Genomic DNA, 23,243 nt, shown 5'->3' with positions numbered 1-23,243 from the left:
ATAAAAATCAATAGGCCTTAAAACTGTATTTGGAGGGGATAAAAACGTATGAACCAACGAGAGAAATTTCCAACAAAACGTCGCCGGTTCAAAATAAAAACATAAAAAGAAACGAATAAGGCATCATAGATTCTACCCGTGTTTAAATATACAAAAGGTTGACCACTCATGTTGGATGGTATCAAAAAATTTATTTCCAGTTGCATGTTTCATTTCACATAAACGCTAAACTGAATAAGCGTGTCACTATTTGATATATCAATTTTTTTTTATAAATATTTTTAATACTAAATTCAATTGAAATACACACCATTTAAAACGTTATGACGAAAAAAAAATTTGCTTTTCAGTGCCAATTTCATGTACGCTAAAACCTCAAGTTTTGTGGTCTAACAAAACTTCACTATGTTCTAAATAAAGACCTTCTCTTTAGTAAATCAAAATGTTTTTTTAGTTTTGTGAAGTTTTAGAGTCAGCCTCGGCAAGTGTTTGCTTTTCTTGCACAAAACTTTGTTTTAACAGGTAAGCATCTTCACCCGATGCATAATAATTTTTTTTGTACTCAACACGTTTAAAACCAAGACGATCATACAACCGGAGTGCTGTATGATTGGAGACCTCTGTTTCAATAAAAACCTATACACTATTTTAATTTTTTTCTTTAAAAAAAAAAGGGTTACCTGAGTAATACCTAATTGAAGCAACAAATTTATGGTCATAGACATTAATAACGTCCCGAGACCTCGTTTGCGAAGGTAGGAAGCTATTACTATAATACCTAAACATATATAGCAACCACAAGCACATTCACCTAGAACGTTAAAGGGGTAAATAAACTAAAGATACAATAATTGATAACTCTCAATAACTTGTGAATACATTTTTCTTAACCATCGCACATTCTAATGAAAGGTACAACAAGAATGGTTTATGACTAAATACAAACAAATTTATTGCTTTAATCCATACGAATGATTTTCACAAGCTTAAATAGTCTAATTGTTAAAGTCTGCTTCCTCTTTCTATTTAATGTAAAATACAAGAAGTGTAATTCATTTCTTTCCAAGCTACAACAAGATGTTACTTAAAAAAAATTTCTACTCTAAACGTTGATGGTATATATTAGTTTACCAATATATCCTACAATTTCGTCCGTTTTATGATTCTTGAAAATATCACACGTTTGAGAGTTTTGGTATTGACTAATCGCCACTCCAACGATTTGGCCGTGCGAGAAAACGTTGTCCTTATCCAACATTAGTGGGAATTGATCAAAACATTCCAGGTCATGTCCATACCAAAATTGATCTCGACCAAGATGATTCTTTGGAATACAAGATGTCTCAATTAGCTATTACCAGTGTCCACCAGTTTTTTCTCAATCAAATTAAATTTCATTACGTACGACAAGAAACAAATGTGGGAAGAAATCAACGAAATAACGAATGGTCGAAATTTCATAAGGCTCACGTAAATTTTGGGATATAAATTTGAGAATATTTTCTATCAATGTATCATGGTAACTAATTCAACAGTTTCGCAACCTTAGAAGTTATGTACCAAATCTTTGGTATCTATGACTAACGTCGGATGGCATATTAATATAGATGGTGACACTGGTGAATTATCACATAAAGTATTTTTTCTCTCTGTGTTTCCCTCAGAAGAGATATAATCCAACGGTGGACAAATATAACAGTAACCGTCTACATTAACAATTGAAGCAACATAGAAATGTTTTATCAAAAGCGTTTGGCAACCTTGTACCTTTCTTAAAACGGGTTAGTATTTTCGAGACAGTTTGATCATACATTAAAAATTTGGTGAAGTAACCTTGAAATTACAGGTCTCACGTAAGATTTTCTCTTATGTTTCCTTATGGAGTAGCTTTTCAATAGTCTTTCAAAGTGAAATGTGTGTCGTGCTCCCGTTTTGTCTAAATAACGCGACATAGTTTTGATAGTCAAAATTATTAACCTATGCGTTTTTTTTTAAATTAATATAGAAAATCATTAGATTAAAGCAATATTCTATATAAGTAGAAGTGAACGATAAGCAGAAAAAGATTTTTAACTAGTTTGGTTCAATCAATTATTACAACATAAATATCCTTTAATTTTTACTGATTGCCTATTGTCGCTTATTGATTAAAGTTTCAATGCTTCTTTAAAAAAAAAAAGAAATCAAATTAACCTTTTTTTTGATATTTCTTCAATACTTAACTGAAATATTCCAAAGTGTGTATTTAAAATACTTGTTTTAAATTAATACAGCAAGAAAAACCTTGAATAATGAACAAGAGGTAGTTTCGATACATCAAAAAACAAGGTCCTACTAATCCTAAATCAGTGACGTACACTCCGAAATACCACAACTTATAAAGTCTCAGATGAAAAACCAGACTGTGTCAATAGATCAAAATGATAACTTCTTTTGGCACCCAAGAAGCTGTGATCCAATGCGTAAATCTTATCAATTTAATTGTTCTTTAGCATACTTGTTAGCAAACTAAAATTCTCAAGTTCTTTTTGCTTTAATGTAGAAAAAAAATATTCCAGATTAGACATGGTTGAAGTGTAATGTTTTTTTATGATCGACAATTTTTTGTTATTTCAATAACATAATAAATTCCTACAAAATTTTTTTTACAAACAAAAATTTGCACGATGGCTTCTTTAAAAATATTTTGAAAGATGCATTTGATTGAGGTGATTGCATCTTTCACACGACATATAAGCTGAAAATTTTTACATTAATCCTTTGTATCCTCCATTGTAAATGAAAATTTTTTTTTTTAATTTTGCAGCTGGTTAACCCCGACACAGAATGGTTGAGTCATTCATTTCAGTGCGTGTAAGACTTTAATAAAAGGGTCTTAACATGGATGCTTCCTGTTACTGCAAAAGAAAGTTGACGTTTTGTTTGCTACCTGCCTTAGTCAAACAAACTTAGCCAACTATTTGACTTTCCTACTTTTATACAAATACAGCATGACCCATTATTTACTTATTATATTAAAAGCTCTTTAATCAAAGTAACTTTACTCTTTGTGTCAAGGCAATCAGAAAAAAGATATAAACTCGATTAATGTGCTTCTTGACAAAGCTTGTTATGTGTGAAAGGAAACAGACTCTTCCTTTCCCTTGAACGCAAATCATGGCAGCACCGACGCTCTCCTCCCTCCACACAACAAAAAAACTACGACTTGGGAGTCCCTACCATGTGTAATCATGGAATAGGTAGTCTTATGTTAAAATTTACATACAGAGACGTTTCATACGTTATTCAAAGCCACTAAAAGACACTGCTTACTTTTAGAAACTATGTAAACAAACACCTCTTACACATATCGAGAAACCCACCCTAAGAAAGTATTCACATAAAAAATAATTTGCAACTTATACGAAAAGAAATATCGATTGACTTCAAATCGATGGATCATAAGTCAATTTGTAAAACAAGGGTTTATTTATCTGTACGGGATCAGACATCATTCCTAACAAGAAAACTTTTGACGTGCAACTTCCCAAAATGCACAATTCAGTTGAGGATATACTGCTTGATTCATGCAAAGGAACTACAAAGTATAACGATGGTTCTGAAACATACGGAGCGCTTCCTCGATAAAAGGCTTTGATCAAAGCCCGAGGAATGTTTTCAATGTATACCAATTCTTGTCCAAACCATTCCATTGAATGCTCCATGTACGCCTCTAGCTCTTTTGAGACGTTGATTCCATCATCTAAAACTGTATTGTATGTTAACGCAAGCTTTTCCATTTTCTTTTATGATGCCAGATCCATAGAAAATACACTGATCTAGTTAAATGGTTTTGAAATGATAGTAATCGGGAAAAAAATGGTTTAAAGCCGAAATATTAACTGTTTCACTATAATTTGAAATGAAGAGGTTATTCTTAAGGATTGTAAGGCTGCGTAGATTTTACTACAGGTGTTACGTTGGCGTCATGAGTCGGGGATGTTGTTGTGTTCTGTACAGGTTCACCTAGTTGAACAGCTGCTGGAACCGAGACGTATGGTAATCCCCATGCCACTCTGCAAATACCATTTTCCTTTTGAGTTTTGAAATACTGCCATTGGTCAACACATCCAGAATCGAACTGATTCACAGTTGGATTCACAATATTTTGATGCGACGATGAACTTCTTAGCTCCATTTGGGAAGATACCATACAATCTTCCGCGATATCAAAAACTTCATTCACTTTGTTTATTTCAGTTTTATCATTTTCCCACTCTTCTCTCCTATTACAATGCGACAAACTAGGGTTGGTTTCGGATGAGAACGACTGGAATTGATTGAAACCTTGAGCTATATCTGATAAAAAAAAAAATTTACAAGTGAGTCTCTTGAATTGGATGTTAATTGAATGTTAACATTTATATTAAAAAAAACTAGCTAAACCATTATTTATAAATGAAATTATTACTTCTTTCGTATCCCGCTAAGCAAGACTCTAAAAATGCCGCACTGTAGTAGTAATACAACGCAGATGTTTGAGCTGATGACATGTCTAAAAAGTTATTGGGTTTTTCTGGAAATTCCGGGGTTGTTGATAATAGTTCTAAGTTTTTTTTCAGCTGTTCAACTTTATAGTTGAAACTAGATTGAATATTTTGAAACGATTCTATCAAACTTGAACTTGTTTTAAAATTGTCAAGAACGCTATTCAAAGGTGAATTTATATAGGGAGCTTGACCAGTCCCTTTTTCTGTATAAAGAACTTTAGGATACACCGTTGTTTTAATATTTTGATTTCGCGGCTTTATGCGGGTCACCTTTAAGTCTTGATATTTGGCAACATTTGGGTTGGCCGTACTTTCATTCAGTTTTACTTTTTCACTTTCCTTTGAACAACAAGTTTCTTCATTCGCTTCACCTTCAATCTTTAGCACACTGGACTCTTGTTTACACTCATTTGAATTTTTGTTTGTTTGTTCAATAGTTCTGAAGGATTCGTCTTGTCTAGCTGGCGCTTCCAAGTCTACATTATTAACAATTACATTACTCAGGTTACAAACTGTGGATTGTTTTGATGTATCTCGCCGCATAAGATGGGGGAACGCACATGGACCTTTTATTCTATATTCTTCTGGTGTTGGTCTTTTGGGTTTTTCTAGGTAGGCGAGTTGCGGGAATACTGGACGATTTTTCAAACGAAATAAATGAGGTCTACTAACATTAAACTTCATGTAACATGCGTTGCACACAAGATCCATCCAGTTGTCTCCAAATAAAGGCATAAACCGCCATTGGGGTGTTTCCAATGTATGACATACCAAACACCGGCAACCTGTCCTATTAACCTTAGGTCTTCCAGCTCGACGAGAATAATAATACATGTTTTTGTGAGTTGCATAAGTATCCTCTTCTAAACCTGATAGTGGTTCTAACGGCGATTCTCTACTGTTTTTCGATTGCTTCCTAGACGGTTCTTCCTGCATATCACAAATTTCTGTTTCGTTAAAACGGTTTTTGGCTTGACAATTTTTCAAATTCAGTCCCCTCCGTCTTGTTATCAAAGATTCAGTTTGCCTTGTTGTACTAGGTTGATCCGTATTGGGTCGTCTTCGTTTTGAGAAATCACTTTTCATCACTTGACGAGTACTATATACGAAAGGAGAAGAAGATGGTTTTTCCACTAAGTCAGGCTGATGCTGTAAACGAACTATTATAGACTGCAATGGCTGTTTTAGAAATCGCAATTGGTCTGCCGTTACAATAATACATAAATTTTTTTTAACACTTTCCTTTATTTTCTTTTTAAATTGATCGGAAGAGGTATCGTTATACCAATCTTTAACTTTTGCATTGTCGTACAACTGGTAAAACTTTAATGACTGACCCATACGCTTAAGTACAAGTAATTTTGCTAAGATTGAAAAGCGATCGGAGCATCGATCCGTTCCACGAGGAACATTTCCTATTTGTACCAATGTATCATAAAACTTTGTTGGACGTCGTATGAAAGAGATATATGGATCCGAACGTTCCAAAGCCAGAAACAATGAGCGCATTTCTGATGGTTCTAAATATGCAATTAAATCTTGAAAGCATGGTGAATCATCTGTATTTAAAGGATAGGGGTAGACATCCTCATCAGCCTCCTTTTTTATTTTTAAAAAATTGTGCTCACTCTCTTTATTTTCTTCTGTAAAAGATTTAGCACTATTTTGAACTATTAGTGATTGTATTTTACAAAAAGAACTTCTGTCGGTACATGTAGAAACGACACCAGAAATTTCAGTTTGGCTTACATCCTTTAATTGTGGATGATGTCTTTCTAGCTGTATGAAATCTTCACTTGAGCCACTACAAGAAGTCGTAGTTTCTCTACTGAAAACTCCGTGATTAGTATGATTTACAAATTCGAAGCCTTTGAATCGATTTACATTACTTTTATGGTTTATCTCGGAACATTTTATCTGCTACGCAACACAACGTAAGTATAAGAATAACCTTATACTTGAATGCTACAATATTTGCTGTACATACATCATTTTCTACCAGCTCGCATAATTCCAATCCGTCTCTATCGTTTTCACAATGGTCTTTCATTTTCACTAGTACTGATTTATTTTTTGTCTTCGTTATTACACTGAGACGTAACAAGTAGAATTCCCGTATCAATTTATCTCGTAAACTTGTGGGCTCAACAAGGAGACGTGTTGTTGCTGTTGCAAGAATATTATTAATCGGTGATGTCCAAAATAATTCAAACTGAGACATTTTACGTTGCCGGGAAAATGGTTTTAAAATATCGATGTGTTCAAACAATTTTTTTTTCAAATTTCCTGCCGGAGAATTGTCCGAAAACCACTTAGGTGCCAAAATATAATGATTATCAGCGTAATTATAAACAGATTTATTACGTAAATTATCAGATTGCAACTGATAATCTGACGTTTTTTGCCCTTGTTCATCCAGATTTTTTTTCGCTAAACCTTTGTTCTGATATGACGAGGATTGAGTCGGGTTAACAAAGAAATCTTTTCCACAAAAAAAGTCGCTTTCTAAGGTTTTGAAATTTTTTAATGAGGAAGATTGTGATAACGTAGTGGAAAATTCAAAAAAATGTACAGATTCAGGTGATATATTTGTTGCAGAGTTAATGCTCGCTAATAAATCTCGATTATCCAACTTTTTATTTAAATTCTCATCATATTGAGAATAGAGAGAGAAGGTGAAAAGATAAGATGATTGTTTATTCATCTTTTGATCGTCTTCCTAACGGGAATAATTAATAATTTGTTTTGTCTTCATATTGAGAACATTACTGTTGGAGTACTTTATTTGAAAAACATTTTGTGTACTATTGATAAAAATTAAAAAAAAAATTATAACGAGGTTTCTAACCAAAATTACTTGGAGTCTTTTGGCAAAAAATTGTACGGATTTATCTCCACCCAATTTCTACTATGATGTTTTTAGTAAATATAATATCTTGTTTTTCGTATATAGATACGTAACTTTCGCCAAAAGTGTATAAGACTTTCTTTAAATAATCAGATAATGCTCACTTCCAATAAAACTTATTGTTTGGATAAAAAAACAAACAAACATTTGGTATTGACTGAAAATCAATTATGTTTTAGCCTTTTCAATTTCAATATAATATTTAAGTTGGGTTTTCTTGATCAGTCTTTGAATAATGTCGTACACAGGGTTTATTAAAATGGAACGCGAATAGAAACCTTCTGCGACTTTACTACTCTTGATCTCCATGAAAAAAATTTACATCTATAACGTCGGAACCATTGATTAGGAAAGGTGATGCGCATCCAACTTTTTCAAGATAAAAAAAAGCATGGCGCGCGCGTGAGTGACACATAAAAATTTATATACAAAAAAAAAAAAAACCACGAATTAAAACACAATATACGTGTCTCTATATGTGTGTATTCTATTTATTCAGATCTATGCTACACTCGAATTTTTAGCGTGATTTGAAAAAAAGATTTATGTTTTAAACATATTTTATTTTAAAATAGTTGTCATGAATTTTAATAAAGGTTTTCCCGATTTTTAAATGAGGTTTCGAATAAAAAAAAACATTTCACGTTTTAAGGATTTCAATGATATTTTTATAAAAGGTCCATGTTTTACTTTCTATTTTTTTTTGTTTTTCACGTCTATTTTTTTTTTGAAAATTGCAATAATTAATTCAGAAAACGTCATAAATTTATCGAAATTAGAATTTTTTTCATTTAACTGGTGTTAGATAATAAGAAGAGAAGATCGGGAAAATTTTGTTCTTGTTAAAATAATAATTAAATCCAATAAAATTTTTTTTTTTTTTATTTAGTATACTAAAGTCTCCACGTTAATTTAATGTGGAGAGTTGTTACCGTCCACCTTTAAAAAAATAGATCATTTTTTCTTTTTCCTTAATCATTTTCTTAATTCGTAAATTTTCACATGGCTCTGAATTTTTTTAGACTCCATACTCCAGGTGGAGGACCCGCTTTAGTATTAAAAAATCCGGCACCAGTACCATGCGTTTGCATAGGACTGATCAATAGTCTTGTAGCTATAAGTGCTTTAAGCTTTATTCTTTACAATAACTTTATAAATACATGTTGTAATGGCGAAGTGACTCAATATCTTACAGCTGCAACATTACAAGGCGGATACGCAGCTATTTATTTTCTACGTTTAGCAGCTATACATCATGCGGCTGACAATGAATGGTCTAAGATTCTTATTATCGTTTTTTTTATAAATATAACTCAGTATGGTTTGATTCATTGGGGTGTTTGGCTTATATACAGAATGTACTTTTCATATTATCTTATAGGGACACGCATGTATTATTGCTTTATTACGGGTAAATATGTGTATAATGGGATTTTAGCTATATCAAGTTTAAACACCCTATGTATAATTTTGACGTTTTACACTGCTTTAGTACGAATGTTAGCTGATTTTGTAAGTCAAATACGGTCTAAAAAGCATGTTAAATAGTCTAACTATTCATTCTTTTACCTTCTTGTTTAAATTTAGTTACTACAAAAATTAAATTATTTAGAACCAAATTGTTTTTAAATTTAAATTGACTACATGATATGCATCTTCTTTAAGTTAGAATAACCCACCCAATGTGGGATTAGTTATGTAAGGATTTTATATTGTTCAAGTATTTTTTATTGAAAACAAAATGGAATGAAATTTTTTTTGATCGCTGTTTAGACAATTTTTTTTTTGAATTATAAGACCTATCTGTTAACATTTGCTTTTATTATGTACTTTTTTTCAAATGCACAACTTAACACGTTCCTTCTACACAAATCACATGTACATGCAAATACCAGATAGCTTTCTACGCGGCAAGCAAGGTATGTTAACAATAACAAAATGCCATACCCAACACCACTTTTGGATCACATCACAACACGTTCAGAATTTAGAAACAATGTCTATGATCCATCTGAAGATACATTCTTATTTTTAGACGCACTAGAGAAGGTAGGATTTTATACACCAACAATTTTGTCACCTTGAACATGAACCATTATATAGCACGATATTATATTGTAAGAGTTGTATTTTCTAGGATATTGATTTTATAAAACAGATTAAACCATCGATTGTTGTTGACTTAGGGTAAGAAAGAAACAATACCAAATGCTAACTTGTACTTTATTGAGGTAGTTGTGGAAGTGGGTGCCTTGGAGTCTTTTTACTTCAAATTTTATCTACCAACAGTTCTTCCGCTAAGAAAAATACATTGTTAAAGCAAGAAGATGGGATGGAAAGAATTACCGATAAGGCTACAAAACACTCACTCAACAATTTGCCGTTTATAATAGGCATTGATATTAATCATACAGCTTGCATCGCAGCATCCTGTACAAGCCAAGTCAATAATGTGTCTTGCAATTATGATACATTTGTAGGAAATCTAACTGATAATCTTCGCCCTTATAGTGCAGACGTGATCTTATTTAATCCGGTAGAATCTTAATGGTTGTTGTAATACCATCATAGTTTTTCAATAAAAATTTTCTTATATTTTACTATAAATTGTTCATAAAAGCCCTATGTACCGTCAAAACTTGAAGATGTTGCGAAACCTTGCATCACAGCTGCATGGGCTGGTGGAATCAACGGATCCAGTGTGATTCATGAGTTTATTAGCTTGCTTCCGGTATTTTGAGAAGCATAGTTGATAGTTTTCAATCAATCGCGTTACCGCGTTATTTTAGACATGCCTTTCAAAGACTGGATGCGCTTATATAGTACGGAATAGGCCTGGTATCCTTTTTTTCATTAAGGCATTACTTTATAGCTTTTAGAACAACGCAATTCCTTTGAAAATATAAACAAACATTTTAAATCACTTGGATTTGATTTAACGATTATTCTGGAAAAACGACGAAGAAATGAGCATCTTTTCATTATTAAGTGCACCTTCCAAAAATAGGTTTCCATTGTTATGAGAAAAAAAATTTAGCTTAATAGAATTCGTTTTTATGAAATACACTACGTTACTACCCCGTAAAAAATTGTTTTTTTAGCATAGTTATTGTGTGGTAAAAAAAAAAGCATTTTATAAATTATACTTGAAAAATTAAAAGAACCAAATAATTTCTTCTGTTGTGTTAGCGTTGCTTGGTTTAAAGTTCATCAGAAGTTGCACTATCAGCTAGAATAGGTTTTGACCCATGCTTTGCCAAAAAAGCTTGAAGACCTTCAACGGATCTTTTTTCACTATAAATAATTGGAGTTTTACTTCCTGCCTTAATGAAAAAGACTGTAGGATATCTAAAACAAAAAATTTTAGTTTAGAACGTTTTCAAAAAAATGACCATTTTACTCACCCCCCCCATACAAAATCAGGATTCGGTGACTCGTTGCTAGAACCATCAATCTTCGCCACAACTAAATTAGATTGATTTTTCATTTTCTTAGCAAATTCATTATAAATCGGAGCAAAATTTTTACAATGGCCACACCATGGAGCGTACACCATTAGGAAAACATCTTTGTCGGGTCTTATAACCATTTTGTTGAAATTTTTCCCAACAACAACATAAACCGGTCCTTCATTTACTTCTGGAATTTCCTCAGATAACAAAAATTTTTCAACTTCTCCTTTTTCCACAGATCGAATGAAAGCGGTGACGTCAGTACTGTTTGTGAATTCATTCTTTGGATAAACAAATTTATCTTCTTTAACTTGTGCTACTAAAGCAGGGTATTTCGCAACACCTAATGCAGACTGTGCATGACCCGGGAAGTCCGTTGTACTAAGCCATAAGAAACTATACTTTTCCCGTAATTCCTTAGCTGATTCCTTTATGACACTGGATGCCTGTAAATAATCTTCTTTGGAACCAACAAACCAAAGCAAACTTAAACCACTAGCGTAATATGATTCGAAATTTCGAGCATTAATGGGTCCAAAAAGCGGCAACGACTCTCTTTTGCAAAAAGCTTCAAGCAAGTCTTTTGTACTCAAAATATGAGTTTCACCCTCTGTATTATCACTTACAACCGTAACGGTTTCTTCGTTACTTTTAATTTGGGGGTCAACGTAAGCAATAAAGGTCGCTGAATTGCGGTGCGCATCTGCATACTCAGTGAATATTTTTAGTTTTTCTGAACTATTCGAAGAAACACGAGCAATAAACGAAACAGTTTGGTTTACAGCAAGTTGCGTTGCTTTTTCTTTCGTTTCAGCATGAGTTACACAAGGTCCGGTTATCTGCTTCACCCAGTTAACAATTCCAATGGCGGATCTGTCACCTTTGTAATCTTGATGTGAATTTTTCTTGAAGTATTTTAATGTAGGATACCCTTTAATATCATAACGTGAGGATAATTTGGCTTCTTTCGTAGCATCGATTTTAGCTAACAACACTGTTGAGTTAAGGACACCTAAAGTTTTTGCTGCACTCTCAAATTCGGGTAAAAACTCTTTACAATGATGACACCACGGTGCGTAAAATTGAACAAGTACACCGCCTTCTGTAACGTCAACAATTTTCGAAAAATTTGATTCCGTTAATTCCAACACATTTCCTGGGTTTGGAGACGCTAGTACTCTTACTATTACAAATAAAAACGCTAAACAAATTTGATTAAAAAAGAAAACAAACATTATTAAATGGTATATTTAAAGTATGTATGACTCTGCAGAAAACAACAATTAAAAGGCAAGATCCACCCTGACAGTAACTTTAGTTTTATAGAATATCGCATGGAGTTGGGGCAGCCACATTTGGGATTTTAATAACACCTAAAAATTAGTTCAAATGAATCGTTTTAGTCGTTATGTGAAAAACGTATACCTACGTAGGTGTATTGGTATATAAATCGTTTCGTTCTTTTTTTTATACAAACCTGTATAAAACATCTACAATATTTCTTTACATATATAAGGTTTACATTGGTCGTATTGTGAAGAAAAAAAAACAATCGATCGTAAATACAATTCGTTATAAAGAGTTTAACGACGAATTTCCCACAGACGAGTTGTGGCATAATCAAAGAAAAAAAAATAATTCATACATATTTATATGTGTTTGCGAAGAAATTTATCAAATCGTTTTTATGATTTTTATGGTAATTAAATTGATATAAGCATTCGTTTGTCCTGAGAAAAAAAATTGTTGTTTCACGTTTTTTAAATGTTTATCGTTGTTAAATATCGCAAAAATAAGTTAAATTGAGAAAAATTTTTTTTTTTGGTGTCAAGTAAAATAAGGTAGGTCAAAATATCACTAAAAAAGCAGTAGACTCCGATACTTTGTCCTTGATTCATTTCGCAAAAGCTGTTAATGTCATTCCAGTATTTATTTGATTTCTTTTATCAAAGGAAACTATTACAAAATATAAAATGCAGTGAGTTGCGCAGTTAACAAGGATTGTTTTTTTTTCACCTGCATAAATATGTTTTTTGTATGAGGAATCTGAGTAAGTATTTGTTAGACAGTTATTTTAATAATATTGATTAGCGCTTAAATTAAGAAAATAAATAAAATGAGTGATAAAATGTTGACAACCTATGAGGTGTGTGAGATAATTATAATTCGCCACGGAGAAACGGATTGGAACAGTAGGAAGATCATTCAGGTAGTATAATTTTGTTAAATGTTCTGACTCTTTAATAAAATAAATTTTTATTTATAAAGGGGAAGGAAGATATACCAATGAATGAAAAGGGATTCGAGCAAATCCGAACTACCGGAAACAACCTAGTGTAGGTAATTTTTTTCTATTGCGCTAGTCATTTGAGCTAGAGCTTCCGACACTCGTTTTTAAAGATATTTGATCCAATCGACTCCCGATGTCTTTTCTGATGAAAAACTACAAAATCGTAGTGCTTTGGGACATAAAAATTCCTTAAATGTAGCTGCAATTTACACAAGTCCCTTGTGTCGTGCAACACAATCTGCAGAAATAATAGCTGAATGTATAAAATTTCCAAAAAATGAAGTCAAAGTAGAAGAAGGAATTGCGGAGTGGAATGCTGGAGTTTTACAAGGTATATACATTTTTTTAATGGCTAAAAGATTAATTCTCTGTATTTCATTCAAGGGATCCCAATATCTGACATACCACACAGGTACCCTCTTATCTGGCAAAAATGGAAAACTACTAGAGATCCGCATTTTTTAATTCCTAATGGCGAGAGTTTTTTACAAAGGTGCAGTATTTTCAAGTCGACATCAAATTGAGCATCTAAATTTTTGAGTATATACAGATACAATCGTGTTGTCAATGTCGTTCAAAACCTTGCAGCGCGTCATCCTTCTGAACGCGTACTCGTGGTGTGCCATGCGGGTGTTCTGGATGATGTGTATCGTCGTGCTACGTAGGTTTAGTTAGTTATTATTTACTGAGAAAAAATTATTATGGCTTTTTTAAATTTTTAGTTTGTATTCTCATTCTACCCAAACAGCACTGCCTAAAATAAATGCGGGTGTTCATATACTCCATGTACCCTCAAAAGCGTATAAGAATAATGATACTGAGTGTGAGAAATGGAAAATTCTAAGATGGGGAAATTGCGTTCACCCGTTACCTTTTCCAGTTATTGATGATTCTAATACATCAAATGAAGAACTAGCAAACGAAGTCAATGCCGCTGAAACTTTATCTATCAATTACGTGTAAATGTTTCCACGTGGTAATTGAAATGAAGAACGATTTGTTAATTTAAAAAAAAATTACTTTTTATGTAGTCTAACAATCAGCTTAAAATAGCTTGGTATATACTTAAAAGCAAATACCATAGATTTACAAAACATTCCTTACCTTTTTTAATATTACAATTTAAACGTAAGCACGCAAAAAAAACATAGTTACTACTAGTTTAAACCTGCTACTACCGTTTTAAACAAAAAACTAATATGCATATACGTTATTAAGAAAGAAATTGAACAAGAATGGTCTATTTTTTTTTAAACACACCACTAATCTAAACAAAATTTTTAAAAAATACTTTTAAAAAAGATGCAAAGATACCGCTTGTTCACACTACTATTTATGAGATCTACAAAAGGTAGTAAAATTGTCAAAATACATATGATAGAAACGAATCACTAAATTTTTGTTTGCACACAACAATTGAAGCAAAAAAAAAACTAAAAAAAAAGAACCAAAGTATATTGAAAAAATGGATAGCCGTTTTATATTGTTTTTTGTGTTCTTTAAAATCTTTCTTTTTAATTTGATTTGTAGGTATACAAGCCGTATGAGGTCCATTGTACGATTATCAGATCAACTAGCTTAATAAAAAACAACAAGAACACATGGTAGCTTCCAATGTTATTCCAGATGGAACAACACGTCTTATTATCCGGAATTTACCGTCATATGTCACAGAAGACGATTTAAAAAAGTGGATTTTAAGCTTTGTTGATGTCAAAATAACTGACGTTCGTCTGCCCAGGAACTCACGGGGCAGGCTACGACGTATTGGTTTTGTTGGAGTCCGAACAGCTGAGGAAGCATCGCATGTTATCAAGTCTTTAGATCGTGGATTTTATGATACGTCTAAAATAATTTGTTCTCCGGCGTTTCCTCCTGGATCCAAAGAGATCCCTCGTCCATGGAGTCGTTATGCTCCGGGAAGCTCTGCTTACGAGAAATATCAAAAAGAGAAAGAAAAAAAAAAAAAAGAAAAAAAAGAGTTACGAGAGAATTGTCTTGTTGAGTGTGTAGTAGAAAATACTGATAAAGATGACTCTTGCTTAAAACGAGATTACTTCAACCTTGTAAATAAACGTAAAGGAAAACAAACATGGAACGATTCCTTAGTATATTCTGAAGAAGAACCTTTTCCTAAAAAGTCTAAAATCCTACGACATTCCGAAACAGTCACTCCTACTAAGGCTGGAATGCTAGGTATTCGTGAACATATCCAATTCGATAGCGATTCAGATTCGTTAAAAAATAAAGAGGAAGGTTCTCTAACAGGGAATCAGACCAAAAACCTAAATTTAAACGTTTCTATCCCTTCCAGTAAACAAGACTTCACTGACGAAAATCCACTTGATTGGCTTAGAATGCGTAGTAACGTACAATCACAGGAACCGACCAGTCACCATGAAAACGAAATGGTTTCTTTGAAAACACCAACAGAAAACATTGTTCAAAGTGGCGAATTAGATTACGCTGCCACTTCTTTACCAAAAATAATAGATTCCACTGAACTACAAGAAAAATCAAACAATATTAAAAACAATTGTAAAAATGGAAGTATAAAAAATTTGAATACAAATAGTGAATCGGAGTTCGCTGAAGACGAACTAATATCTGACACAGGTCGACTTTTAATTTTGAATCTACCATATGATACTACAGAAGACGCTATAAAAAATTATTTTAAAAAGTTTGGTGACATCTCTTATGTACATATATGTCAAAACGACGTACGTCACCGTAATGGTAATTTAACTGTATTTTTTTTTTTCAGGCAAAAACAAGTAGTGTCGGACGCGCTTTTATACAATTTGCATTTCCTGAGGATGCTATCAAAGCTGCAGCAGAAGCTCATTTAAGTTTATTTGAAGGAAGAATCATACGAGTTAAAGGAGCTCGTCCACCCTTGGGAAAAAATGAATCACACGAAAAAGTTGTGGGTTATTTGAAGAAAAGAAATAGTTCATACAAGAAACAATTAGAAGAAAAACTTAAAAAAGTAGCGTCCTCTCTGTACTTTTATTTTGTCTTTAATTTTTCTTTTTTAAGAATGCAGAAAATCCAACCATATGGAATTTATTGTATGTTTCAGCGAATTCAGCAATGGAAAGCGCCGCACAAGATTTGTCTATGAGTAAGAAGGACGTCATGGGATTGGATAGTGGAGTAAATGATAGTGTTGCGGCAAGAGTGGCTCTGGGAGAAACTCATGTTATACATAAAACAAAAGAATGGTTGCAAGAACAAGGCATTCGTGCATCAGCTTTTGAAAGACAAGGTCGCAGCATTCTTTTATATTAATTAATTAATTAATTTTTTTTTTCTCACTATAGGAATTTCCTTGTTAACAAGCCAACCGATATATACAGACAATTCTGAAAAACGTTCCGATGACACTATCATTGTAAAACACCTTCCACCTAATGTCACGTAAGACTATGAATAATTTTTTTCTTGTTCTTCAAGAATAGTACTATATTTAGGGAAGCAGAACTTTTCGAGTGTTATACGAAATTCGGGACCTTAGGTAACAAAATTTTCTTATGCTAATTTCATTTGAATGCAGATGCATTCGCATTTAACCATTTTTTCTATGTCAGTTCGCTGTACACTGGCACCTTCTAAAACAGTTGCTGTGATTCAATTTCTAAATTCATATCAAGCTAAGAAAGCATTTTCTTCTTTAGCGTTTTCTTGTATTAAGTAAACATAATATTTTTGTAAAATTCAACATAAACACATATTTAAAAATCTTGTCTAGAAATGTACCTATGTTTTTGGAATGGGCCCCTGTTTCTATATTTGAAAAAAAAAAAATTGCGGAAAACAATAACGATTTAGAAACGACAAACAAGACTGCTTCAATGCCTCGAGATGTACCAGCAGAGCCGATTACTACAAAGGATTTAAAACATATGTTAGAGCAAGAGGACAATGCTTCCCAAACTTCTTCTGTTTTCGTTAAGAACATTAATTTTTCTACGTCTCAAGAAGCTTTGTCACAACTTTTTGAATCTGTTCCTGATTTCACTTCGGTAATATTCAATATTTTTTTTTTCGATGTAGTGGTTCGTACATAGCCTATTGCTTCGAATAGGCGACAATCATGATAAAAAAGTGTCCTATTACTAAAAACGAAATTCATGGTATATCAAATAGTACAAATATTAAAAAAGTATCAATGGGGTAAATTGAAATATGACGATACGATTTATATTTGAAACTATATCTATTCTATTGTAGCTATGGATTTTTGGAATTCAAGAGTTCAAAGGCAGCTAAGGAAGTGATAAAACGATTTCAAGGAGTGAGCAACTATTAATCAGTCAAAAACTTCTATTCGATCTTACCTTTTATGTTAGGTTATGTTGGACGGGCATGCGCTTGAATTAGTTTTTTCACAAAGGAACAAAACACAAACAGCAACTCCTAAGAAACATTCACACATGACAACAGTTGATTTATCGAAAATGACAAATAAAATTGTGGTTCGAAACCTTGCGTTCGAGGCAACAAAACAAGACCTAAGGCGTTTGTTTGAAGTAAGTTTTGTTTGTTCGAACTTTAACACAGCTATCCATATTTAAAGTCGTCGGGAAACGTCGTGGCTGTTCGAATTCCTAAGAAACCTGATAAAAAAAGTCGTGGCTATGGATTCATTGAATTTCTCTCTCGATCTGAAGCTGTCGACGCATTGGTACTTACTGATGAATATTTTTCTTAATCAAATTTTGTTTTCTTGTACTATGAAACTAGGATTCGCTTCAACATACTCATTTATACGGAAGAAAATTGGTATTGATATAAACAATTTATTCTCGAATAAATGCGTGCAATCTTCTTTTTAGATTTTGGAACCTGCCTATGAGAAGACAAATACGTAGAATTTCAAAAAAAAGCTGAACTTAATTCGTATATAAAACGAAATCTATTGTATATCTTTAGATTCCCGCGTTATCTATTTTCAAAAAATTGCAGAAAAAAAAAATTATCTTGTATACCAAGAACGTGTTGCACGCTTATAGCTTTAAAACGCTGTTGTGTATTTGTCAATACTATGTGGTATTTGACAAACGTTTCTAGAAAGATTAATTTTGGCTGTAACTAACCTTTCTTGATTAATAAAAAGACAAACATTAAACATTTAAAGTTTAAACTATTTTTTACTGATGTATTCCTGATTACACGTGAAAATAGAGTGTGTTTTGTTTCCAAACTTTATCAAAGATAACCAGTTTATTAAATGTAATAAAAGGTTCTCTGCATAGTTTTTATGTTTTTCTTGACAAGAATTTTAAAAGTGATTAATTATTGTTTTCTTATGTAGTAACCCAAGTTGATGGGAATTTAACACAAATTTACAAGATTTGGAAAATCCGTTTACATCTGCCCATTCGGGTGGTCTAGGGATTGTTATTTTCATCGTAGGTTTTGCCTACATTTAAATTACATTGACATTTTTATAAATAAAACTTGCATACCCAACTAGTGTTTTTCTGCATATTATGAATGTTGCACAAGCCCATCCATTCATAACGATTTGTCAAAGAATTAGGACCAAATTCTCCATAGGATTCAGAGAGACGTCTTGTTGCTTGTCTACAGTTTCGTAAAAAAATACAAGCTTTTATACAATTCAAGCAACGCGTAATACTTTTCAAATCATAAATATCAGCAGTGTGAAGCTCGTTGTACTTAACAAATAATTTTTTTTTAAAAACAAGTTTATTATTACCTTAAACAACTCTCCAATTTTATTTTAAAAGCTTGAAATTGTGCAAAAAGGTTTGCTTTGACCTTGCCGTATTCTTTCTGCTTTATATTCCACTCTAAACACAATAGAATTTATTTTTTGTTTTATTCATGAAAAAAACCTTACCCGTGGTAGACAATTTAGGGTCATATAACGGAGTGTTTATCATATGGCCCATAATTAACCTCCGTAAAGTTAGGTACTCTTTGATCAATGTATTTTTACCTAAAAAAATGCTGTAGAAATTGATTGTAAGGCTTCAAACATTTACTTATTTGAATTTCTAAAGGATTTTTCGCCAATTCTTTCCTTGTCAGATAAGAATCATTATTTTCCTTAATATATTTTTTATCCAGTTCAAAATTAAATCATGTGCTTAAAAAAAAAAGTTTTATATTACCTTAGACTCATTTTTTATTTGCGCAAATGGTATTCGAGCAGCTAAATTCGCCTTTGCTACCTAGATTAAAATAAATTAGAATGAAAAACCTATCAAAATAACGAACTTCAAGAGAGAGTAATTCCTTGTGTAGTTTTTGATTAATTAATCGTAGATGAGCGATTTCTATTGGCATCCAATCACTCGTATTATCCAAATGGTAAGGGGAATTTTTGAAACGCTTCAGAAACTGTGTCATTTCTGAAATATAACAAAACTAAACATATGAGTCATAAGAGTATTCTGACTTTGTAATTTAGATTGTAAATGAGTGACTTCTTCTAAAAGAATATTTTTCTCTTCCTGTAATTCCTTGACGTTTTGCTGTTGGGTCATCAAAGTTGTTGAAAGATAGTGCTCGCGGGCATTTTTCTCTTGTAGTTCGTACTCAAGATGCATAAAGCTGTACACGTGTTTTTTTTTTAAATCCATTTATTTTACTCAAACGTACCGCCTAAGTTCTCTGTTTGCCACGCCGTACTTCTGGCTCCATTCCAATGATGACCTTTCTAAATCCTCTATATCCTGGTGAAGCTTATTAATGGTTTCTTTTTTTTGTTGGCATTCATTTTGAATATCAACTAATTTTTCCGTTACTAATTTAGTTTTCTGCAAATGTTCCACAACACGTTCAATGGCAGTCTGTTATGAAAAACAAACAAACGACAGTCACACACAAACCAGTCTGATTCAACACCCGAAAAACTTACTTCCCAAGGATTAGAAAAATCATTCACGTCTGTATAAAAATCAGTACACATTTCATCAAGAAACTTTAGGTTTAACCCTACAAGCTAAGCAGTACAACCTTTTTCAAAAACAAAAGCCAAATTTTCATATAATTACTCTTGCTTCTTCTATAATTTTAGGACCGTCAAACAATTTTTTAGCATCAGACGGAGACACTAAAACGGACTCTAAGTAATTGATGGACTAAAAATGCAAGAATAATTTAAAGTTATCTTTACAATCAAAATTACTTCCGTCATTGAATTAAGAAAGTTCGCAGCGTTTTTATACTGAGACGTTGTGTTTTTCATAATAAAATATCCAAAACCTAAGGATATAACATTTTTTTCAGAAATAGGACTAATGTTTTCTTCTTTGAATGCTGATCCAAACGGAATTCTACATGTTAAATTTTCAAAAATATGTTTTATAATTTTTGTATAACTTATTGATCAAATAATCCGTAGCTTCCCATACAGCTGCCCAAACCGATGTGGGAATTTCCTTTTATTGACAACACAATAAGGAAATCGAGTGTATATAAATTATTAGGACATATTATGCTAACTTTTAGCAAGGAAGAATCGTAAGATGCTCCAGAATAGCCCACAACTGCAACACTATTTAGCCTCCTAAGTAAAGCAACTATAACTGGAGGTTGGATGCCTTTAGCTTGGGAACTTGTATAACAAAAAGTAGAAATATTATCGTCCATTGTTTCGTTATTAGACTCTCTTGCAAGACTCAGCAATTTTTCCATATTACTAATAAATTCCTTTTATGGGTGTTCATTTTTGTAGTTAATTTCAACGTTGACCAAAAAAAAAAAAATTACCTCAAGTACAGAAGTGTCATATGAAGGAGCAAGAACCATATGTACTGCAAGACCAATTAACTCATCTATATAATGCTCTCCGATTTTCAATAGGTTTATCCATCCTGAAAACAGCCGTTGAAAAAAAGGAAGCCACTTAAGGTGTTAAGGTAATCAAGGAAAAAGAGTGCAAACCTGATGGTTTCAAATTTTTTATTGGTATGATATCAAGAAAAAGAGAGTTTTGTGTATTGGTCGTCCGTTTCTCTACAAAAAGATTTAAAACTTGATCAAACGACATTTTCCGTAGTGTCTCTAAAATTTCAGATAGCTTAAAAAATGAGTAAAACATCGTTAAAAAAATATTCGAACTAAATTTTTTGATTACCTACCAACCATTGAATTGTACAAAGAATTGTAACAGTTTGATGTAGCCACAAAACGTAGCTACGATTTTTCGACACTGACTATGAATACAGAAAATTGAATGTCAAGTTTTGTTATAGACGTAAGACATACCGATGGGTTAGACTGTAGATCCGAAATCAATGATTTGTAATCCGAGACATAAATGTGTTGAAGAATTGAATCAACTTTGTATACTAATCTATAAATTGCACGAGGCAAATAAATTTTGATTTAAATAAAAAAAATGTTCACCTTAAAGTGGTTATTCCGAATTGATATACGGAACTTTCTGGAAACGAAAGTATTGAAAAACGGGAAGTATATAGAAATTGTTTTTCAACGTTTAACAAAACATATGATATTAAAAAATTTCTAGATTTCAATTTTTCTGTTTGTAGTAATAAATTATCACGTCTGGAAGAGACGAAATATCCGTTTCAAGTCAGGTATTAAAAAAACACATATCACCTACAATCCTACAACTGGAGACGTTTCATCCCATTTTGTATTTGATAATGGGCTATACGCCTGAACTATTCTACGAAGCTTTAAGACTTCTTCTCCATGATTTAGTATCGATTCCTCCTTAATTGCAGTACACCAATAAAATATTAATTACCTTAAAAAACTAACATTAAGTATTTTTATTTCAATATATTTTTTTTTCAATTGATCAAACGCTGATATAAATGTATTCAACTTTTCATAAATTTTTTTTATTTGATTCTGCAAAAGTATCACCATTATTAAATATACTTAATTAGAAAGTTTACCACTAATCCTTCTTCATATATCATACATTCATTTAATGAATTTTGTTGCGACGATATTATGAATTCATACTTTCTTAATAATTCGTTTAAATTCTTGATTTGAATCTGAATACGTTAGTTTTAATTTTTAAAGAAAAAGAACCGACTATATTTACAAATCGTGAATTTCTTTCAAAAATATAGTACCTTCAATGTAGTTGCTTCATTTTCTGCAGCCAATTTTTGAGTTAATTCCTCCTTCATTGTCTTGGTAGCTATAACATGTTGTACAAACGTTCCAATACTCCATTGTTTCAATTTATCTATTGCTTCCTTAAACTCAGCAATCTAATAATAACATTATAAAAATTAAATTTGTAGATAAGAAAGATTCTTGCTGTTTGTACATTACTTGTAAATTTTTCTTTGATATAATTTGTTCGTAGTTTTGAGTTTCACCAAGTGATTTTAACAAATTTTGTTTTTCTAATTGAAGATTCACTATAGTCAACTCACTTTCCAAAATCTAAACGACACATACATGCATTAATACTCAAATAAAAAGTAGCATTCATAGTACATGAGAAGAGTATTCTTTTTCCTTTTCTCTTAGCGTACTTCTCAATTCTAAAATAAGACTTTCTGACTTTGTTCCTTTTTCTATAGTAATGTCCAATGCTTCTTCCGTATCACCCAACTGAGTTTCTAATTCCTACAAGTAGGGAATTCCGATATTACGCAAATTTAAAATGTATTTAAATAAAATGTGTACTTTTATATGCTTCTCCTTAGCTAATAATTGATTTTCTAAAAAGCAAATTTAAATAATTTGACTAATAAGCGTTTCAAAAAAAATACCCAAATCTAAAATACGTTTCTCAAGAGATTGATCGGTATCCATTAGTACAATAATCTTGAATAAAACATTTGATGTTTTTGTAAAACTGTTTTGTTATTAAATTTTTTTTTCTGACAACAGAAGTACTTTTTTTTTGTTTGCTCGAATTCTTTTAATAGGTGAGTAAATAGCAACAAACTGAAGGATATATCAATCTGTTTCCCTTTCACATTATTAAAAATATTTCAAAAAGAGAATAATTCTTTTTTCGTGAAAGGCGTACAAAAATTGTTTTGTTTACAATTTTTTTTTAAATTTTATAGCATAAAACTGAGACG

At 32.0% G+C, this 23,243-nt stretch overlaps 5 protein-coding genes across 24 annotated transcripts; 2 read left to right on the top strand and 3 right to left on the bottom strand.

Moving 5' to 3' along the window:
• Positions 1 to 297: 297 nt before the first annotated feature.
• Positions 298 to 7,244, bottom strand: LOC128883600 (uncharacterized). Of its 15 annotated transcripts, none has more exons than XM_054136126.1 (8): positions 6,517 to 7,244; positions 4,451 to 6,449; positions 1,768 to 4,338; positions 1,561 to 1,706; positions 1,406 to 1,503; positions 1,132 to 1,351; positions 681 to 778; positions 298 to 636 (listed from the first exon to the last, which is right to left on the bottom strand). In XM_054136126.1, exons 1-3 carry the CDS (start codon positions 7,231 to 7,233, stop codon positions 3,917 to 3,919), a joined length of 3,138 nt encoding a protein of 1,045 aa, XP_053992101.1. In that variant the 5' UTR covers positions 7,234 to 7,244; the 3' UTR covers positions 298 to 636; positions 681 to 778; positions 1,132 to 1,351; positions 1,406 to 1,503; positions 1,561 to 1,706; positions 1,768 to 3,916. The 15 variants fall into 15 exon arrangements, with proteins under 15 accessions (XP_053992101.1, XP_053992099.1, XP_053992103.1 ...); XM_054136124.1 differs by having other exon boundaries at positions 1,406 to 1,523; positions 1,586 to 1,706; XM_054136128.1 differs by having other exon boundaries at positions 1,132 to 1,706; positions 1,768 to 1,936; positions 2,099 to 2,164; positions 2,224 to 4,338.
• A 2,120-nt stretch (positions 7,245 to 9,364) lies between these two features.
• LOC128883612 (methyltransferase N6AMT1-like) lies at positions 9,365 to 10,451 on the top strand. The gene is made up of 6 exons (XM_054136157.1): positions 9,365 to 9,486; positions 9,575 to 9,624; positions 9,673 to 9,973; positions 10,058 to 10,168; positions 10,227 to 10,259; positions 10,310 to 10,451. The coding sequence occupies exons 1-6, from the start codon at positions 9,376 to 9,378 to the stop codon at positions 10,442 to 10,444; spliced, it is 741 nt and encodes a 246-aa protein (XP_053992132.1). The 5' UTR covers positions 9,365 to 9,375; the 3' UTR covers positions 10,445 to 10,451.
• Positions 10,452 to 10,469: 18 nt separating this feature from the next.
• Positions 10,470 to 12,191, bottom strand: LOC128883609 (protein disulfide-isomerase A4-like). Its single transcript, XM_054136150.1, has 2 exons — positions 10,842 to 12,191; positions 10,470 to 10,785 (listed from the first exon to the last, which is right to left on the bottom strand). The coding sequence occupies exons 1-2, from the start codon at positions 12,122 to 12,124 to the stop codon at positions 10,638 to 10,640; spliced, it is 1,431 nt and encodes a 476-aa protein (XP_053992125.1). The 5' UTR covers positions 12,125 to 12,191; the 3' UTR covers positions 10,470 to 10,637.
• Positions 12,192 to 12,299: 108 nt separating this feature from the next.
• LOC128883605 (multiple RNA-binding domain-containing protein 1-like) lies at positions 12,300 to 18,150 on the top strand. 4 transcript variants are annotated; one of them, XM_054136145.1, is made up of 17 exons: positions 12,300 to 13,098; positions 13,158 to 13,225; positions 13,290 to 13,510; positions 13,564 to 13,840; positions 13,902 to 15,902; positions 15,947 to 16,171; positions 16,222 to 16,450; positions 16,506 to 16,602; positions 16,656 to 16,699; positions 16,773 to 16,875; positions 16,934 to 17,207; positions 17,270 to 17,358; positions 17,416 to 17,479; positions 17,535 to 17,714; positions 17,762 to 17,869; positions 17,929 to 17,967; positions 18,021 to 18,150. In XM_054136145.1, the coding sequence occupies exons 5-17, from the start codon at positions 14,781 to 14,783 to the stop codon at positions 18,054 to 18,056; spliced, it is 2,610 nt and encodes an 869-aa protein (XP_053992120.1). In that variant the 5' UTR covers positions 12,300 to 13,098; positions 13,158 to 13,225; positions 13,290 to 13,510; positions 13,564 to 13,840; positions 13,902 to 14,780; the 3' UTR covers positions 18,057 to 18,150. The 4 variants fall into 4 exon arrangements, with proteins under 4 accessions (XP_053992120.1, XP_053992119.1, XP_053992121.1 ...); XM_054136144.1 differs by having other exon boundaries at positions 13,158 to 13,229; XM_054136146.1 differs by having other exon boundaries at positions 12,300 to 13,510; positions 13,564 to 13,672; positions 13,730 to 13,840.
• A 269-nt stretch (positions 18,151 to 18,419) lies between these two features.
• LOC128883603 (uncharacterized) lies at positions 18,420 to 23,219 on the bottom strand. 3 transcript variants are annotated; one of them, XM_054136137.1, is made up of 27 exons: positions 22,926 to 23,219; positions 22,840 to 22,874; positions 22,648 to 22,779; positions 22,480 to 22,593; positions 22,275 to 22,415; positions 22,089 to 22,193; positions 21,949 to 22,041; positions 21,788 to 21,900; positions 21,568 to 21,729; positions 21,427 to 21,514; positions 21,300 to 21,374; positions 21,103 to 21,238; positions 20,929 to 21,032; positions 20,662 to 20,868; positions 20,539 to 20,597; positions 20,345 to 20,492; positions 20,211 to 20,297; positions 20,075 to 20,158; positions 19,816 to 20,006; positions 19,613 to 19,767; positions 19,432 to 19,565; positions 19,326 to 19,385; positions 19,197 to 19,260; positions 19,052 to 19,150; positions 18,908 to 19,001; positions 18,654 to 18,771; positions 18,420 to 18,607 (listed from the first exon to the last, which is right to left on the bottom strand). In XM_054136137.1, exons 1-27 carry the CDS (start codon positions 22,966 to 22,968, stop codon positions 18,467 to 18,469), a joined length of 2,982 nt encoding a protein of 993 aa, XP_053992112.1. In that variant the 5' UTR covers positions 22,969 to 23,219; the 3' UTR covers positions 18,420 to 18,466. The 3 variants fall into 3 exon arrangements, with proteins under 3 accessions (XP_053992112.1, XP_053992113.1, XP_053992115.1); XM_054136138.1 differs by having other exon boundaries at positions 22,686 to 22,874; XM_054136140.1 differs by lacking the exon at positions 22,926 to 23,219 and having other exon boundaries at positions 22,686 to 22,779; positions 22,840 to 22,873.
• Between the last annotated feature and the right edge of the window lie 24 nt (positions 23,220 to 23,243).

The sequence above is a fragment of the Hylaeus volcanicus genome, unplaced genomic scaffold (assembly GCF_026283585.1).
Source record: "Hylaeus volcanicus isolate JK05 unplaced genomic scaffold, UHH_iyHylVolc1.0_haploid 12237, whole genome shotgun sequence".
Classification (NCBI taxonomy): Eukaryota; Metazoa; Arthropoda; class Insecta; order Hymenoptera; family Colletidae; genus Hylaeus; species Hylaeus volcanicus.
The sequence above is the reverse complement of the archived record's forward strand: the minus strand, read 5'-3'. Positions and strand labels throughout refer to the sequence as shown.

Coding starts and splice junctions, on each gene's coding strand:
- LOC128883600 (XM_054136121.1), bottom strand. CDS start 7,233: ATGAATAAACAATCATCTTATCTTTTCACCTTCTCTCTCTATTCTCAA. Junction 6,450..6,516: donor GCGAGCTGGTAGAAAATGAT/GTATGTACAGCA, acceptor TGTGTTGCGTAG/CAGATAAAATGTTCCGAGAT. Junction 4,339..4,450: donor CTTAGCGGGATACGAAAGAA/GTAATAATTTCA, acceptor TTTTTTTATCAG/ATATAGCTCAAGGTTTCAAT.
- LOC128883612 (XM_054136157.1), top strand. CDS start 9,376: ATGCCATACCCAACACCACTTTTGGATCACATCACAACACGTTCAGAA. Junction 9,625..9,672: donor TCGATTGTTGTTGACTTAGG/GTAAGAAAGAAA, acceptor TTATTGAGGTAG/TTGTGGAAGTGGGTGCCTTG. Junction 10,260..10,309: donor AGACTGGATGCGCTTATATA/GTACGGAATAGG, acceptor ATTACTTTATAG/CTTTTAGAACAACGCAATTC.
- LOC128883609 (XM_054136150.1), bottom strand. CDS start 12,124: ATGTTTGTTTTCTTTTTTAATCAAATTTGTTTAGCGTTTTTATTTGTA. Junction 10,786..10,841: donor CCTGATTTTGTATGGGGGGG/GTGAGTAAAATG, acceptor TTTTTGTTTTAG/ATATCCTACAGTCTTTTTCA.
- LOC128883605 (XM_054136145.1), top strand. CDS start 14,781: ATGGTAGCTTCCAATGTTATTCCAGATGGAACAACACGTCTTATTATC. Junction 16,451..16,505: donor ATCAGCTTTTGAAAGACAAG/GTCGCAGCATTC, acceptor TTCTCACTATAG/GAATTTCCTTGTTAACAAGC. Junction 17,715..17,761: donor ACCTAAGGCGTTTGTTTGAA/GTAAGTTTTGTT, acceptor CCATATTTAAAG/TCGTCGGGAAACGTCGTGGC.
- LOC128883603 (XM_054136137.1), bottom strand. CDS start 22,968: ATGGATACCGATCAATCTCTTGAGAAACGTATTTTAGATTTGG. Junction 19,261..19,325: donor AAATAAAAAATGAGTCTAAG/GTAATATAAAAC, acceptor AAATATATTAAG/GAAAATAATGATTCTTATCT. Junction 18,772..18,907: donor AAATTGGAGAGTTGTTTAAG/GTAATAATAAAC, acceptor ACGAAACTGTAG/ACAAGCAACAAGACGTCTCT.